The sequence below is a fragment of the Cinclus cinclus genome, chromosome 9 (genome assembly GCF_963662255.1).
Source record: "Cinclus cinclus chromosome 9, bCinCin1.1, whole genome shotgun sequence".
NCBI classification, from domain to species: domain Eukaryota; kingdom Metazoa; phylum Chordata; class Aves; order Passeriformes; family Cinclidae; genus Cinclus; species Cinclus cinclus.
In genome coordinates this window covers 8,054,302-8,070,039 of record NC_085054.1, presented here as the reverse complement: position 1 = coordinate 8,070,039, position 15,738 = coordinate 8,054,302, and the positions used below count along the sequence as shown (strand labels likewise).

Here is a 15,738-nt window from a genome sequence, read left to right as displayed (position 1 = left end):
AAATAACCTTGAATTGGAAGTCCAGTTAAGAAAATCCTGTAAAGAATGCAGACAGGGACAGAAACTTGTGGGGATAAACATGGCTGTTAGAAACTTAGCAGGTACTACATTGTTGATATCATATCTCTGCTTTAAATTTAATTTAAAGGTACTGATGCTTAAATGTTATGTTTCTGCACTAGAAGTGTATACACTTAATAGAAGCTCAGCTGACATGAAGCAGCAGCGTCAGTGCTTGACTCCTCACTGTGTCTCATTCCTGTCTACATCCTGTCCCAACTCTGGGCCAATGCATCCCAAGCACAAGATCAGCAAGGGATTGTTCCAAAGCTGTGCCAAGGTTTATTATGTATGTTTACTGCTGGAAGGTGGTGCAGCCTGTTGGGTAACACTCGCCCACTATAACGTTGGGGTGAGACTTTGTTTTGATGCAAACATCAATAAAGAAGACTCTTCTGTTATTTTTTTTTCACAGTTGAAGTTTCTCTGTTTGGCACCTGACAAAGACCACTTTCAGACTCATTTGGATTTGGTTTTGGAAATACAGTATAATAAGGCCTTTCCAATTTTTTGGCTTTCCATCATTCATTCTTTCCTAGCAAAATGACACCTTAGAGGGACATGCTCTGGGGAATAGCAAGGGAGGTATACCAGACCATACTAAGAACTCTTGGTAAAAATATATGCCTTCCCTTCTCTTGAATGCATTTTTTTTTCCTTTGAAAACATCACTAATGATTTAGTATTTAATGAAGTATTAAAGCTACGAGAATCCTTCAGCTGTTTTAAAAGAGCATACATTTGGCTGGATAGGCTGCTCATTGACTGCTATTGATATCCACCAACCACCAGCCTGATTTCCCAGAGGATCAGCAGTAACAGGATGGGGCTGTGTTTCCATCTCAGCTCTAGCACACACAATGTGCTAAACCATGTAAGCACACTCATCCCGAGTCTTGTGTCTTCTTTTGGTGAACACAAACAAATTAAAAGTGTAATACTCAAAGTAAATAGTAAAGCACCTCAAAACCCTGAAAAAGTAAAATACTCAAATGTATGAAAATGTAGTATCAAAGGTATGTAAAAAAATACAATAAAATTATTATAGCTGCTGTCTAAATAAATGAAGCAAAAGTACACAAATAGGACTTAATATAGCATATTTCCTCTTGCAGATTTTAATCTTTTAAAACATAAGTAGCCTAGCAACTATCTCTCATTGACATGTAACTATCATCTCATTCTGAGATGAACAGAGAAGAACACTAGGGTCTGACCCCTTGTCCTATTAAGAAACATGAAATCATTATTAACCAGACTGTACTACCAGAACAGCAGTGTGAATAACTCAAGCACTGGATTACAGGACCAGTTCTCCACTTGGCTGGGAAATGTTAGGAACACAGTTTTCTGGCTTTTTTCAGTCTGGGTAATTAGGAATGATTACTTAATGTTGGAGTCGAGAAATCTTTCTAATGCAGTATTCAATATTCAGGATACCCTGATCATATCCAAAGACCATACAAAGTCCTGCTTCTCAGAATACCAAAGGACAGTATTTTCTCACTGTTTGACACCCCCTCTCTGCTCCCTCAACACTTAATCAAAGCTCCACAGGCTCTTCCTTTGAGCCACATATTCTCTGGCCTTGAACATCCCCTTGTGTCCCATGGAGCATCTCTGTGTTCCAACATCCTGCCTTTATAATAGAGCTTAATTTCTTTTTCCTTTTAAGATCTCTGTAAACTAAGGTTGACAGCCATGAACATAAATTCTTATGGAGTTTCACCCAACACACGGAAGCACCAAAAAGCCCCCATGCATTAATTAAACCCCCAAACATAACAATTCCCACAGCTACAACAGTGCAACTAATGCATAGGAAAGGCAAGTTTTTTGTCTACAAACTCCTGGTAGGACAGGTTTATAGAGCCCATCAGCTCTCAATCACAGCTATCCTCTACCACTGGCAACTCAGCTTAGGCAGTTGAACTGCAGATCACAGAAAACACAGTTACTGCCACTGCAAAGCCAAGCTTTCCAAAAGCCACTAAAACCACAACATTTAAGCTGTCCCCAAAATTTTAATTCAATCCTCTTGAGCATTCCCTTAACACAACATAACATTGTATAACAATGAACTGGCCCCCTTGGTTTTTGTTCTGGTTTTGTCTCAAATTGGATGTTTCCATCCATTTATGTGCCATCAAAGTAGTCAACAGATTATATGGGAGGCAATTTCTGCTTTTTGATCTGGGCAGCAGCCTAACCAATGAAAAGCAGCTGGAGCAACCATTACATGAGTCATGCTGTGGCTTTCATCATACTCATTTACCTGGAACAACTACACGTACACAGGTTGGGCCCACACAGGAACTTGAAGAGGTTCACTCTCTCAATGACAGCAGGTTTCAGACAATGTCACTTGTAAGAATGGCAGTGACCACATAAAAACATTTTACAAAGGCATACAACCGAGCCAGTTTGGAAAGATTTTCTGGGGAAGTCACAAATGTGTCTTTGTACTCCGTGTGAAGGCTACTTCACTGGTAAACTCAAGCACTTGTTGCAAAACGTGAAATGCTGGAGTATTCTGAAGAAAAGCAGTCAAGAATTTACTGCAAGCAAATTCATTTCTCCAGTTTGTTTCTGAAAAGACTAAAATTGGATTTTTTTTTTCTTTTCTAGAGAACTAGCATGGAAATTGTAGTCAAATTGTTAGGGTGTGGTGATAATTGAAAGACAACATTGCCTTACAGTAGGAAGTGTCAGGTGAGCTTCAAAGCAGCATTACTGATTAAACAGGTGCAAAATTTCTCCAAATAACCTCTCAGTAGGATATTAGAAAACCATACCTTTTCCAAGAATAGACAAAAAGAAAACAGAATATGAAAATACAGGAAGAACATCAGCAAATGTGTCAGGATGAAACCTGTCTGGAAATTTACAGGTATAATCTCAGTTCAATTTCCAGACAGCTGTGCACCTAGTTTTCAACAGCATGGAAAAATCCAAGTCTCTTACCAACACAGTAATTGCAACAATGGGTAGAGACATAAGCACTTCTTAGGTACTCTCCTTATCAATCACAGGAAAAATACCTCCTCAGTGCTCCTTGGTTATTGACAATGAGCCAAAGTTTATATGGACACAGGATTTATACCTACAGACAACATGTTTTTTTAACTCCAGTACTGGAAAAAAATGCTCTTTTCTTTCTGCTCATTGCTTAACAAGTAAATGGATTACATAATGCACAAGGCAGGGACCCCTGCTCAAACTCTTGTTAAATTTTCTTAGCTGACTCCATCCAAAAATGCATGTCTAACTTTAGCTAACTAAAACAGTAGTTCAGGGTTCAGAAAGTTTGTTGGTTTGTGATGTCTGCTCCCTTACAGTAGTGAGTAGGGCATGCAGGAAGAATATGAAGTGCTTATCTATACCTAGATGTGTCTGGTCACTTACACTGACTCACATGGTTACTGGCAAATAAACTATAGTGTACAATACACAGATGTTTGATGAGGCAGTTAAGCAACAAGGGAAACCTGAGGAAAATTAATCTGTAAACAGGAACTAGGCCTCTGGAGGGTGGTGTCAAATTAAAAGCATTTGTCCCATAAAAGAATTTCTAAAACTTCTGAGGCATAAATACCACTAAAAAAATCCAACATCGGAGAGAAATTCTGAGTATCCTGAAAGCACTTTAACACAGAGATTGGGAGAATGCCAGATACTGCTACCCATAAGCTTGAAGCTTGTTAACACAAAGATTATGAGGAATACACTGGATGTTTACATCGCCTCAGTTACCTTGGAACACTTCTGTAAAAGATCTTCCTTCTTAAGAAAGCAATTTATCAGCTCATCTATAATTTCGCAGCAGTCCACCTCATTATTTGCGTTGGTTACAGGAACTTAATTGGTATTTTTCACATAGCATCTTTTGTAAGACAGTGTGTACGTTCAAGCTGGTTTTGAAACCATGTTTACTGTACTGCACTCATTCACTTCCACCTTGTTCTGTGGCTGAGACAATTCCACAGAACTGAAGGTGCAATTATAGTCTTCAAAATACTGTACCTGCCAAAAGAAAATACATGAAACTAGTACAGACAGATTGCAGAAAGTCAAACTAAGACTTTAGCAATAATCGTGTATGCTCAGGTGTGTTGAAATAGACTGATCTAGAAATTAAGCCCAGTAAACATTATGAAGCATGGTGAAATTCACCTCTCTAAAGCAAAAAAATAAAGAAAAGATGGCATTAAATTACATGGAATTCAATAAAGTTCAGAATAACCCCATGTGATTTCAATACTAGAAGTTTTTTTTCTGAAACTGCTTTCAGGGGAGACAAAACAGTCTTGAAGAGACCTCCTAGATATGCAAATTCCATCCTTAGTGGTAGGGCATCAATATTTTACTAGGCTTATCAAGAAGGCAAGTGTGCTAAACTCAAATGCAAATACTCAAAAATTAGTTACATAATTAACCAATCCAACTGGGCAAAAATATGCAAAAGTCAAACAAACAAAAAAAAAATCACTATTTTAACTCAGAGATTACAAATGCTTTATCTGAAAAATCATTACCAAGTTTTGTCCATTTGCCTCATATTATGGTTAGAGCTGTATCTACTGTATGTAGATGCTTAAAATGTTAAGTACTTTTATAATATTTATAGTATTTTCACATACTTACAAACTAACAGTATGTGGTGAAAATATAAAGAACAGGGCGTAAGAGTTACAGCTCTTCCTTCGAAAACCTATTCACTCATTTTGATACAGGCACCTTATTACTTACATGTTCTCAGTATTCTGAGTGCTCAGTTACTGGAAGACTACTCAAATTTGGCCCAAATCCTCAAAAAACCCAAAAACCCAAAGCCCCATTAAAAAAAAAAATAGCAAAACCAGGAGAGTTATCACACAAGTTAGCTACACACAGGTTAGCAGATGCTGCTTCACTCAGAAAAACCTTTTTGAAGCAAGCTGCAGTGCTTAAATAAGCTGCTCCTCGTGCATGATCTGCTGCAGCTGTTGCTTATTAATTATTAAGCAACTGATTAGCAAAGAAATCCCACCAAATATACCACCCCCCCTCCCCCTTTAAAAAAAAAAAACAGCAAACCAACCCAAATGACCCACAAAAACCAATTTTGGTATCACAAATTAACATCTTTGGAAATATTTTCAGAATGTGACCCACATCTCCATAAAGGCTCTCTACCTACTCAGTTTCCATCCATGGCCACACCACGTGCCACCATTTTGCCACTGTTTCTTACACAAATATGGTTTAAATATAAGATAACTTGTAAGATAATGTAAGAGATCTATGCATCAAATGTACAGATTGCAGTGTATTGTCTCTTGTGATAGAAATTCAATAGTTTTTTGTTTATTTATTTCATATTCATTTCACCACAACAACCCCACTAAATTCTTCCTGCTACTTTGTCACAGGACTGTATTAACAAACCCTCTTCTTCCTGAGCTCTACAGCAGAAAGCTACTGTACCTTTTCTTCATTATGTTCAGCAATTTGTCACTACATTTAAATAATGGCAAACAACAATACAAAGAACTTTCTTCCTTAACTATTTGAGTAAGTACTGATTTTAAGACTGCAGAACTGACAGAGTAGCTTTCTTACAGCTGTTACTTCCACTTGGCATTTTAAATTAAAAAAGGTATTTTGTTTTAATTCTAAGCTCCTTCTGCAGCTGCAGTTAAACTTTATTAGCTAAAGATTTATTTCGGTCTAGTAGCACGCTGCTTTCTATTGAACTGAATCGGGTAGTCAGGTGTATTATTCTGTTGCATCATTTGAACGCCAATACGGGAATTTTACTTGCCCAAGAACTGTGTAACAGCATGAAGAGTCAGGCCGGATGCATCGGGAGTGAAATGACTGTGGTGAAACAGCGCGTAGTATTCCTAAAATGCTGAAATGCGCGTAGGCTCTCAGAATGGTTCGGGGTGGAAGTGACCTTAGAGATGGAGTAATTCCATCCAGCCTCCCCGCCACGGGCAGGGACGGCTCCCCCCGGAGCGGGGTCAGCTGCGGGTGGGTAGGCAGGAACCCCGGGGCCGAGGAGCGCGGGTCACACACACGCCGTGGGGCGGCGGTGAACAGCCACTGCCGCTGACCCCGTGCCCGGGTCCCGCCGCCACCGCTCCCGGTGGGACCGCTCCCGGTGGGACCGCTCCCGGTGGGACCGCTCCCGGTGGGATCGCTCCCCGGTAGGATTGCTCCCGGTGGGACCGCTCCCGGTGGGACTGCTCCCGGTGGGATCGCTCCCCGGTAGGATTGCTCCCGGTGGGACCGCTCCCGGTGGGACCGCTCCCGGTGGGACCGCTCCCGGTGGGACTGCTCCCGGTGGTACCGCTCCAGTGGTACCGCTCCAGTGGGACCGCTCCCCGGTGGGATCGCTCCCCGGTGGGACGGCTCCAGTGGGACCTCTCCCGGTGGTACCGCTCCAGTGGGACCGCTCCAGTGGGACCGCTCCCCGGTGGGATCGCTCCCCGGTGGGACGGCTCCAGTGGGACCGCTCCCGGTGGTACCGCTCCAGTGGGACCGCTCCCCGGTGGGATCGCTCCCCGGTGGGACGGCTCCAGTGGGACCGCTCCCGGTGGGACGGCTCCAGTGGGACCGCTCCCGGTGGGACCGCTCCCGGTGGGACGGCTCCCCGGTAGGATCGCTCCCCGGTGGGATCGCTCCCCGGTGGGACCGGCGGGAGGCGCCGCGCGGCCACGGCGACACCGCGCGGTCACACGGCAGCCGGAGCTCTCCGCGCTGCCCCGGCAACAAAGAGCGTCTGCAAGCAAGAGAACTGCAGCCTGGGGAGCACCACACCTGTCCCCACCTGCTTGATTAAAAACAAACAAACACACACACACAAACACACACAATGCTTCTCATTTTCTGATGCATACTTAGATTAGATACTTCCCAATTAGAAAATATATTTACAATTCCTCCCCTTGCACACAAGTGGCCGTATGTATAAGGGAGGGAGGAAGGAATGAAGGCTCTGGCACAGAGGGGAATTCTCATAGCACACAGCAGGGTATTTTAAGTCAGCAATAAGCTGGAGCAAACACACCAGCCCCACAGCTGACTGGCACTTGAATGAAAGCACAGCAGCAGTCCTGCAGACACAGCTCAGGAGATGAAAGTATATATTTAGAGGAAAGGATCATGCATCTCTGTGTTTTCAAAGTTTCCCAGGTTTCATAAGGCACCCAAGCTCCTGGTCAAATAGCAGAAGTGAAAGGTTCCATTTTAAGTAAGGAGGAGAAAAAACTTCAACAGAAGGATTTCAGCAGTTTGCAGTGAGGGCTGGTTTTGAGACAGCACAGAAAGTACTGATGGGGTCTGCAGTCTGACAAACAGCACAATGATGTTATCTACAAGGTACACTAGTTCCAGTATCAAAATACCTATGACAGAGACTGGGGTTTCAGCCTGGACTTTCACCCACAGCCTTTACCTTGCTCTCTTCAAAGTGCTCTGATTGCTTCAGCTGCCTTTTGCTCTCATGGCTCCATAGTGCTCAGCCTTCAGACTCAGGGGCTCTGCTGCTCCACAGGGCACACGAGGGCTCACCAGTAACTCTGAATTTACTAACATTTCTGCTAGAAAGGAGAAGGACAGAAATGACTCATTTTCACATCCCTGTATACATGAATGGTTCCTTCAAGTTGGGTTACACCCTACACCCACTGCTTGAACAGCCATCTTTGCATGAATACAAAACATTTTCAGAAGGGAACTGGTTGCAGGCCTTATCGTGACAATGTTCACACCAGTTTGAAGCCTAAAATCTTCTGTACACAGGCACATGCAAAAGGTAGCCAAAGTGGTCCCCTTTGGGAAGGGCATTGCACAATGATAAAGCCCTGCCCTAACTGCAGGGAGAGATCACCAGTTCCTGTTTTGGAAAGAGAAAGGATGGACAGCAACCAACAGCCCTTTCTGTCCACCTTTAACTTAGAGGTGCTTAGGCAGAGGTATCTCCTGTATTCTAGCAAAAAAAAAAAAAATTACAAGAATCCCATTTTGAAAATGAGAAATGTATTTATGTAGGCTAAATATTAGCATTTTCAAAGAAAAAACTTTTTTATCTGCAGGAAAAAGAAGAGTGGTAATAACATAGAGGAAAATGATAGAATGAGAAAAGCCTTACTGCAGTATCATATAGACAGCTTCCATGATAGATTGCTATTTTACATTTTGAATGTAGCTTTTGCTGAAGTCACTTATCTTAGGCCACAAATGTTTTAGGCTTAAAGAAGAGATATCTGATGTTGTTGAGCAGACAGATAGATATTGTACACGAGGTAATGTTAGCAGCAACCACCCAATTTATTCTCTATGTTTAATCAAAATATGTTTGTGTCAGTCATCCTTTCCTCAGGATTCTTTCTGTACCTGGACTGCTATTGAAATCTTTACATAGGTTAAGAGCTTGATTGCTAATGATCTATTTTATTAGTTAACCTAAACAATATACTAAGTGTTTTACAGAGATGTATGGGCCAATATTTAGTTCCAAAATTTGCTGGGTCTAAGTTACTACGTTCAGTATAAAACGGAGACAGCCTGGGAGAGAGGGCAGAGGGGAGCAGCCTGTGCATAGGAGGCAGGAAGGTCATTGGAAATTGCTGAACCACGATCAAAGGAGTTGCATATTTCTGTGTGTGCTGTGTGCAACACAGGAGCCTTCCTGCAACTGCAGGGAGCAGTCAAAACTGCTTTACAGGGTAGTTCATGGGTTTCTTTTAAATCAACAGCATTTTTTGAGTTAAATTAAGGGAGGACTATGTTGTGGTTATGACAGAGTCATCACACAATGGTCAGCTCAGTTCCCCCTTCCTGAAGCCAAGCAAGTGATCTGATTTCTTGAAAACCAAGAGAAACCATGTTTTCTTTGGTAAAACATGCTATAGACCGTCCTGTTAGCTGATGATTAGATTCATACCTCTGTGTTGTCATTCAAGGCTAGTGCCACTGAGATCTGCAAAGGTCTCACAGCTTGCTGAGCCAGCTCCTTTACAGCTCACCAGCCTCCCCACACTCTCCATCTTAGTTTCTCTGCTTCTATAGTCCAGGCACTAGGATTGCTGGGTCTCCAGGCTACACAACAGTTGGTGACCTTCTAAGAAAGTGGTCTCAATCAGCCTGTAAAATGAAGGTATCAGCAAGCAGCCCCCAGAGATGTCAAAGGATCCGCAACCTGCGTAAGAGTAAACCTGATACTTAAGTCTTTGAAAGATAGATGAGTTATAGCATAGAGCTTTTTAGCTTTTTAAAGAACCTTTCTGACTTCTGAGAAGCTGGAAGTGCAGCCTGAATTTGAACCTCCTGTGGACTTTGATAAAAGGGTCTTTCTTTGATGAACCTGGTCCAAATTATCTGGAAAGCTCAACACTTATGATAAAGAACAGGGCTCCAAAATCAAAAGGAGTGTTTCATTTGTTCCTTACTCCCTGACAGCTTTGTGAGTGGAGACACAACAAACAAAAATCTACATTTAACTACAGTGATTTTCCATGTCATTTTCCCCTGGCAAGTGCCTAGCTTGCCCTGCCAAGAGCCAATGGCCACAGCTCACCCAACAGCCACCTGCAAGTGCAGCATTCTTTATCCTAAAGTAAACTCATTATTTCTCCTTATCTGCAGGTGTCCTTCATTTTATGTAGGACAGAAGTCCTCTGAGCATTACTGCTGTGCTGCTGTCCAATGGCAGACAGGAGAGGAAGGGAACAGCTCACCCCAGCTCCTGCCAGGCTCACTGCTCTGCTCCTGCTAAAGCCAACATGTGTTTTTGTCAAAGAAATAACTGATTGATCTCAATGTAACAGTCTGCACCACCAATTAAATAAAAGTAAAATTTATTTGGTATAGGACAGAAAAATAAGAACAAAATCACTTACAAAATAAATGTTAAGCAAAAACATTCACAGAACTAGATTAATATTTTATAAAAAGCTCAAACTTTAAGCATCTGATAGAAATGTTACTTTCTGCTCAGCCCATTTTACGTTTCCCTCTCTCTTGTGTGCCTTTGGAAGTCCAAATTTACATGTCTTCCTCTGCACGCATTAGTTTACAATAAGCAGTATTTACCACAAAAAACCTGTATTTCAAAATAGCAACATACATAAAAGGCTACTCCCTTAAGACATGCAGTTTCCATTTTTGCTTTTTTAATCTGCATACTTACCTGCTGCATACTCACTGAGAGCATACACACATCTTGCTTCTGCCTGAATTATTCCAATACTCCCCTCTTTGCCAATGCTCCAGTTTAGATTTTAACTGAATGGTCCAAACGCTTCCAATCTTACAGGCTACAAGATCCCCATTTTTTTCCAATGTACATGAAGAACCATTCCATTAATCTGCACTTAAAGTGTTCCTGGATATCTTAGGTAAGAGATTCTCCTTACTTTCTGGTGAATGCTGTTTGAAAGATTAAAGCTCACACAATCTGTGTTGCATGGAGTCAATGTACAGCTGTAACACGTTGCTTGCACCCAGCTGTGAGATGGTGTTCACACCACTGCAGTGTGCAACTACAAAATGCACATCTTATACCTTAATTTTTACTCTAGTATTGGTAACAACGTTCAGCCAATTGGTTTTTATTTCCTTGAGCAATCCTCTCTTTTCTAGTGTCCTGTGGCCAAGGGGCCCTCTCTAGGTCTCTCAACGTTTGACATTCTGCTTGAAATAATCGCAGTTTGATCACTCAACTCCATTCTTTACCTCCAAGGCAACACGCACACTTTCTATTTCCATACTTCTGTGCAGAAGGTTGTTGTGTTACAATACATGTGATGCATGATAGCAGTTTAGCTCCTTCATGCTCCACTCCAAGATCTACAAGTGTCATGCAAACAGTTGATGCTGCAAGGAGAAACTACCACCCAGTTTTTTAAGTGACAATATAAGGAACTTTTTCACAGTGCTGCCTTGCAGAAAAAAAACAAAACCTTATGACTCTTTTACTGTTGGGAAATGCTGGCTTTTAAACAAGAACTTTGTGATGTTATTAATTTCATTTACAGAAATATACACTTCCTGAAACAAGCTGAGTTTCCTTTAACAACTCTGAATATTCATCACTGTGACCTCTTCTCCCAATGGCTGGTGCAGAAAGTTGTAACAAACATAACATGTGCTTTTCTTCCAAAACTACAGAGGAAAAATTATTTTTACATGGTACAAAAGTTATCCTCATTTTATTCATGGAGTTGAATTTAACAAAAAGGAACATCTGTGGCTGTTGTCACACAGTGCGAGCCTCAGTGATAACTTAAGGAGATAGGTTGAGGTGTGAGGGTTTATAACACAATGCCATTCAAACAAACCCAGCAAATCTTATATGTAAGCAGTGCATCAAATTTAGTTCTGTAACCTATGCAACCACATTGAAGTCAGCTGGGCTGTGTGGACAGCAGCATCAGACACTGGTTTTGGGACAGGTCTAAATTTTGAGAGAAATACCAGCAATTGATTGTGAAGCCAACCAGTGCCCATATACACCTCACCTACACACCGACCCAGTGGCCTCTCCACACACTCAGCTCCACCTGGAGTTAGCAGATTGAGCACACACAACAGCAGGGCTTGGCTCAAACACTGTAAAATCCTACTGTTGGCACGATTCAGTTAGGATCTGGAAGAGCAATGTCTATTAATTCTTCTATTGAGACACAGAAAAGTTGACTAAAAAAGTCATAAGGCACCATTGATTCAACCTGTTTTGTATTATTCTTTTTTAACACTTCATAGTGAAATAAATACTTTAATACTGATCATATTGTAAATAGCTACTGCTACATGAAGCAATATATTGAATGATAAAATGCTGTATTGTTCTGGAATATATCTAGGGACTTTTACAGCAAAACATATAAATGGAAATGCTGTTGTTACATGAACAAAAATGCCCCTTTCTGCAGTACTAAGCTATTTTACATGTATGCCAAACATCTGTTCTGAAGAGGCTTCTAGAATAAAAAAGAATTTCTAAAATCTACGCAGCTTAGGATTCTTGGCTTGTTAATTGGGGCCTTTTACACAGCACATTTTAAAGTGAAACTGAAGCTGGTTTTCCAAGTCTTTGGTAGTGGTCCAGATTTCTGATCAGAAAACCTTGATGGAATGATCAAATACAAGATATTTTGAATGATACGGAGAATTGGCAGAACATTGGGTAGCATTTCATTGACTTAGCAAAGTAAAACAGTCACGTTGGAAGCAGGTAAGTTATAAACAAGATATTTCTGGAGGGTTGGGGGTTTTTTTTGGCTGCACAACTATTTGGATATTAACAAGGATTTGGCAGGTCAAGGTACCGAAAATATTGTATTCTTAAATTCAAAATATTGTTCCTTAGAAAGGTATTAAGTGCTTCAGTTTTAAAATATGAATACAATAATTTATCCTTTAAGCTATTATCCTAAAAATCTTACTTGGACTTCTATTCACAAAATAATATCCCAAAGAGACAGGCACTTTAAGTGACATCCATAAAATACATATACAAATTCAGCATTGTGCCAGGTTTGATCCCAAGGTGCACCTGTCACATGGAGGTCCAACCAGTATCTGTTTAAGAAACTCTTACAGCCATGATCCTGCAACTGGATGTAGCTACATCCCTGTGCCTGCACATTTAATTGCAGGTTCAAGACCATAAACAGTAACTTAAAATAGGTCATTAGATACAAAAATGTAAAAAAAAAAAACAGGTACAGAATCAAATGCTATCACAGCTAACAAGATTTTGTAAACAAACACTGAAAAGACCAAATTAAATTTGATCTGGCCAAGTCCAACTCTAGTCTCATCCCCTTCAATGTGATGTCCAGGTTGCCAGGCAGAAAGTGAATCTGCCCCTTCCTGCTCACAGACAGAGCAAACAGCCCTATGCACAGACATTTCAGCAGGGTCCAGACTCTCTTTGGCTAAATTCCCTAGGAATTTTTTCAAGGCCTGACCTCATTCTAGCCGCAGAAGTGTACTCAGGATCATGTCTCCCATGCTAGAGAAACATTTTCTTAACCTACATGACTAGTTTCTATGTTTAATTTTGTTTTTTTTTTGAGCAACACCCTGTGAAGCACAGCTGCTGACACAGGTTTGGTAGGGATCCCAAGGAACACACTGAAGAAACGTACTGCTGATGAGACTGAGGGGAACATTTTTCAGAGCTAAACTTCAGAGGTCCAATTAACAAAGAGCTATCATTCACCAATATTTCAAATCCAGAATTATAATCTTCCCCTAATTTCCAAAGACATTTTATACGCACTTAGATCCACTCGTAAAATTCACTCATACAATAAGCTCTTTTCTCATACACAAAATTCAAAACCCTTTAAACATATTAACCACTTGCGCCAGTGTTAGAATACTTTACTCTTTCTTCTACAATGCAGCTCTCTGTAGAGACTCCTTCCAGCCAAGTTTTAAAGGACAGGCTTTATGGCCAACTCAGAAGACCAAATCTTTCCATTTCTCTTGAACCAGTGGAGACAGCAAATTTTGGATGCTCCCACTTGAATGTACAACCCCTGGACCCCCCTCACAACATCAAAAGGCTTTCACTGAGGAACATTTTTGATCTTGGCCGCTCTACCATAATGGAAGTCAAACATGAGCTCTCTGAGACTTGTGACCTAAGTGCCAAGAAGCTTTTTAAGTCAAACCCCATCATTTAGTTGTACCAAAGAAACAACTGGAAAGCAGTCTGTGGAGTACTGGCATTAGTGATGCTTTACAGGAGGAGCCTACAACTACAATAATTGATGTGTTGGCACTCAGACTACTTTCTGAGGACTCTTCACATGCAGTATCAGGGAGAGGGCATTACAGTAATCCAGGGCACGGATGACATGATGTGGGTTGGATGACATGATGTGGGTTGGTCCACATAAGAGTTGGCGAGAAATAGGTCACGGAACACATAACACTATTAAAAAAATATAGGAAAGAGGGTTAAAAAAATAGATATATTTTTATGCTGATGAATTCTTCACTCGTGTTTTTCTCTGGAAGATTCTCTGCAGATAAAAACAAGGCCAGAGACACTCCATCCTTGAGGCAGGATGTGCTGCGCATTGTTTAAAATTTGCTTGACTAGGTTGAAGTGAAAAAGTTAAAGATGAACTCTTTGTCACCGTGTAGTAGGTCTGTGGCTTGTAGAAGCAGATAGGCTGAATTAGGCATGCAAAGAAGGATCCAGGGGACTCTTGGCTACACTTCTTACCCAGCAACTGTTTTTTTAAACATCAAATACTTTATCATTAAAATAATGCAACTACTGCACCCAAAGTGAATGAAACAGCTTTGTTCAAGCTCTATCAGATTCAAAGCCAGATCTCCCACGGAGCTCTCCAGGGGACGGGGTTGGACACAGTAAGCATCGTGCATGTATGTTCTGTAGGGTCCACAAAATGCCTGCAGTTTAAGCGAATAAAATTCATAGCTTTGAGCAACTATAGTCCATAAGCCACATCTATTACTTCTGTAACAGAGATTGAAGTTTGTTCCAGCTGACAAGCCAAAAGTGGAAATCAATCAAGACAGACAACTTTCCAGTCATGTGGACAGGAGAGCTGACTCGAGGGAGACTTGAGAACAGATGCCACCCAAAGATGGGCCAGGACCCATTTCACCTTGGTATAGGTGGGAGCGGGGGGGCACCTCTTTCTTTTCGGACAGACCCACCTAAAAGAGAAAGAAGGGTTTTTTGTGTTACTCCTCCTGGAATACTGCTTCTTTGGAAGGGTCAAGCAATTAATTCAGTAACTGGTGAAGATCTACTAATTTTCATGCCTGGCCATTAAAAAAAAAAAAAAAAAAGCTTTGTAGAGTTTCTGGTGAAGTTTATTAAACATCAGAACTTCAAACACTCTAAAATAACGTTTTTAACTCACGCCATCCCTAATGCCTGGAAAGCACATGTACTTTGGTCCATTGTCCCCTTCCCAAAACAGACTGATAGTTCTTGTTAGCCTTACTAATTTACGTGAACACAGAACTTCTCAGTGCTACTTGCAGTACATGCAAGTACAACAAAAAGTGGCAAGCTCTAAATACAGTAAAATTTCAGAGCTCTTAATGTTTTTGCTATATGAAAACTCATAAAAAGAAACACAAAAAAATGCGTATGTTACTTTGCCTTCCTTTGTGAACTAATACAAATGGGATGAAAGCTAACAGGGCAAAGTGAACAGTCATAGACTAACAGGAATCTCTGCTTCAAACTAAAACTTCATCATCTGGAAACAGGAGAGAAACATCTGAGAATACAGACGATTACAGGGTAACTATGAGCCACCAACGCCACTGGTTGTGAAAGAAGTAATTGATCCTTGGGTGCATCAGGCAAAATACCACTACAGACAGGAAACATTCATGCTGTTGTAGAAGACATGTTTAAAACCTGAGCTGGAACAGCACGTTAACATTGATTGGAAAAGAAAAAAACAAACATAAATGTATACCTAAGCAGCTCTGATGATAAGAGAACATGGCTTGGAAGCAGAGTGTAGTACACCTGGATTTAATCAGTCCAGCAAAACAAAAACTGAGAGGAGGATATGACTGTTGTCTTAAAAAACATGAGGAGTTTAACACACAAGTAGAGAGGAAAACTAAATTCAAGGATAATGCTGGCACAAAAATAAATGAGTTGTGCATGAATTTAGA

General features: G+C 41.0%; 1 protein-coding gene across 1 annotated transcript in view; it reads right to left on the bottom strand.

The window, feature by feature from the left end:
- Positions 1–13,582: 13,582 nt before the first annotated feature.
- The window catches only part of WIPF1 (WAS/WASL interacting protein family member 1), a 50,243-nt gene continuing 48,087 nt past the window's right edge, over positions 13,583–15,738 (bottom strand). The window contains exon 8 of the mRNA XM_062498475.1: positions 13,583–14,754. Within this exon, the coding sequence (XP_062354459.1) occupies positions 14,699–14,754 (56 nt within the window). The 3' untranslated portion in view covers positions 13,583–14,698. The remainder of the gene's footprint in view (positions 14,755–15,738) is intronic.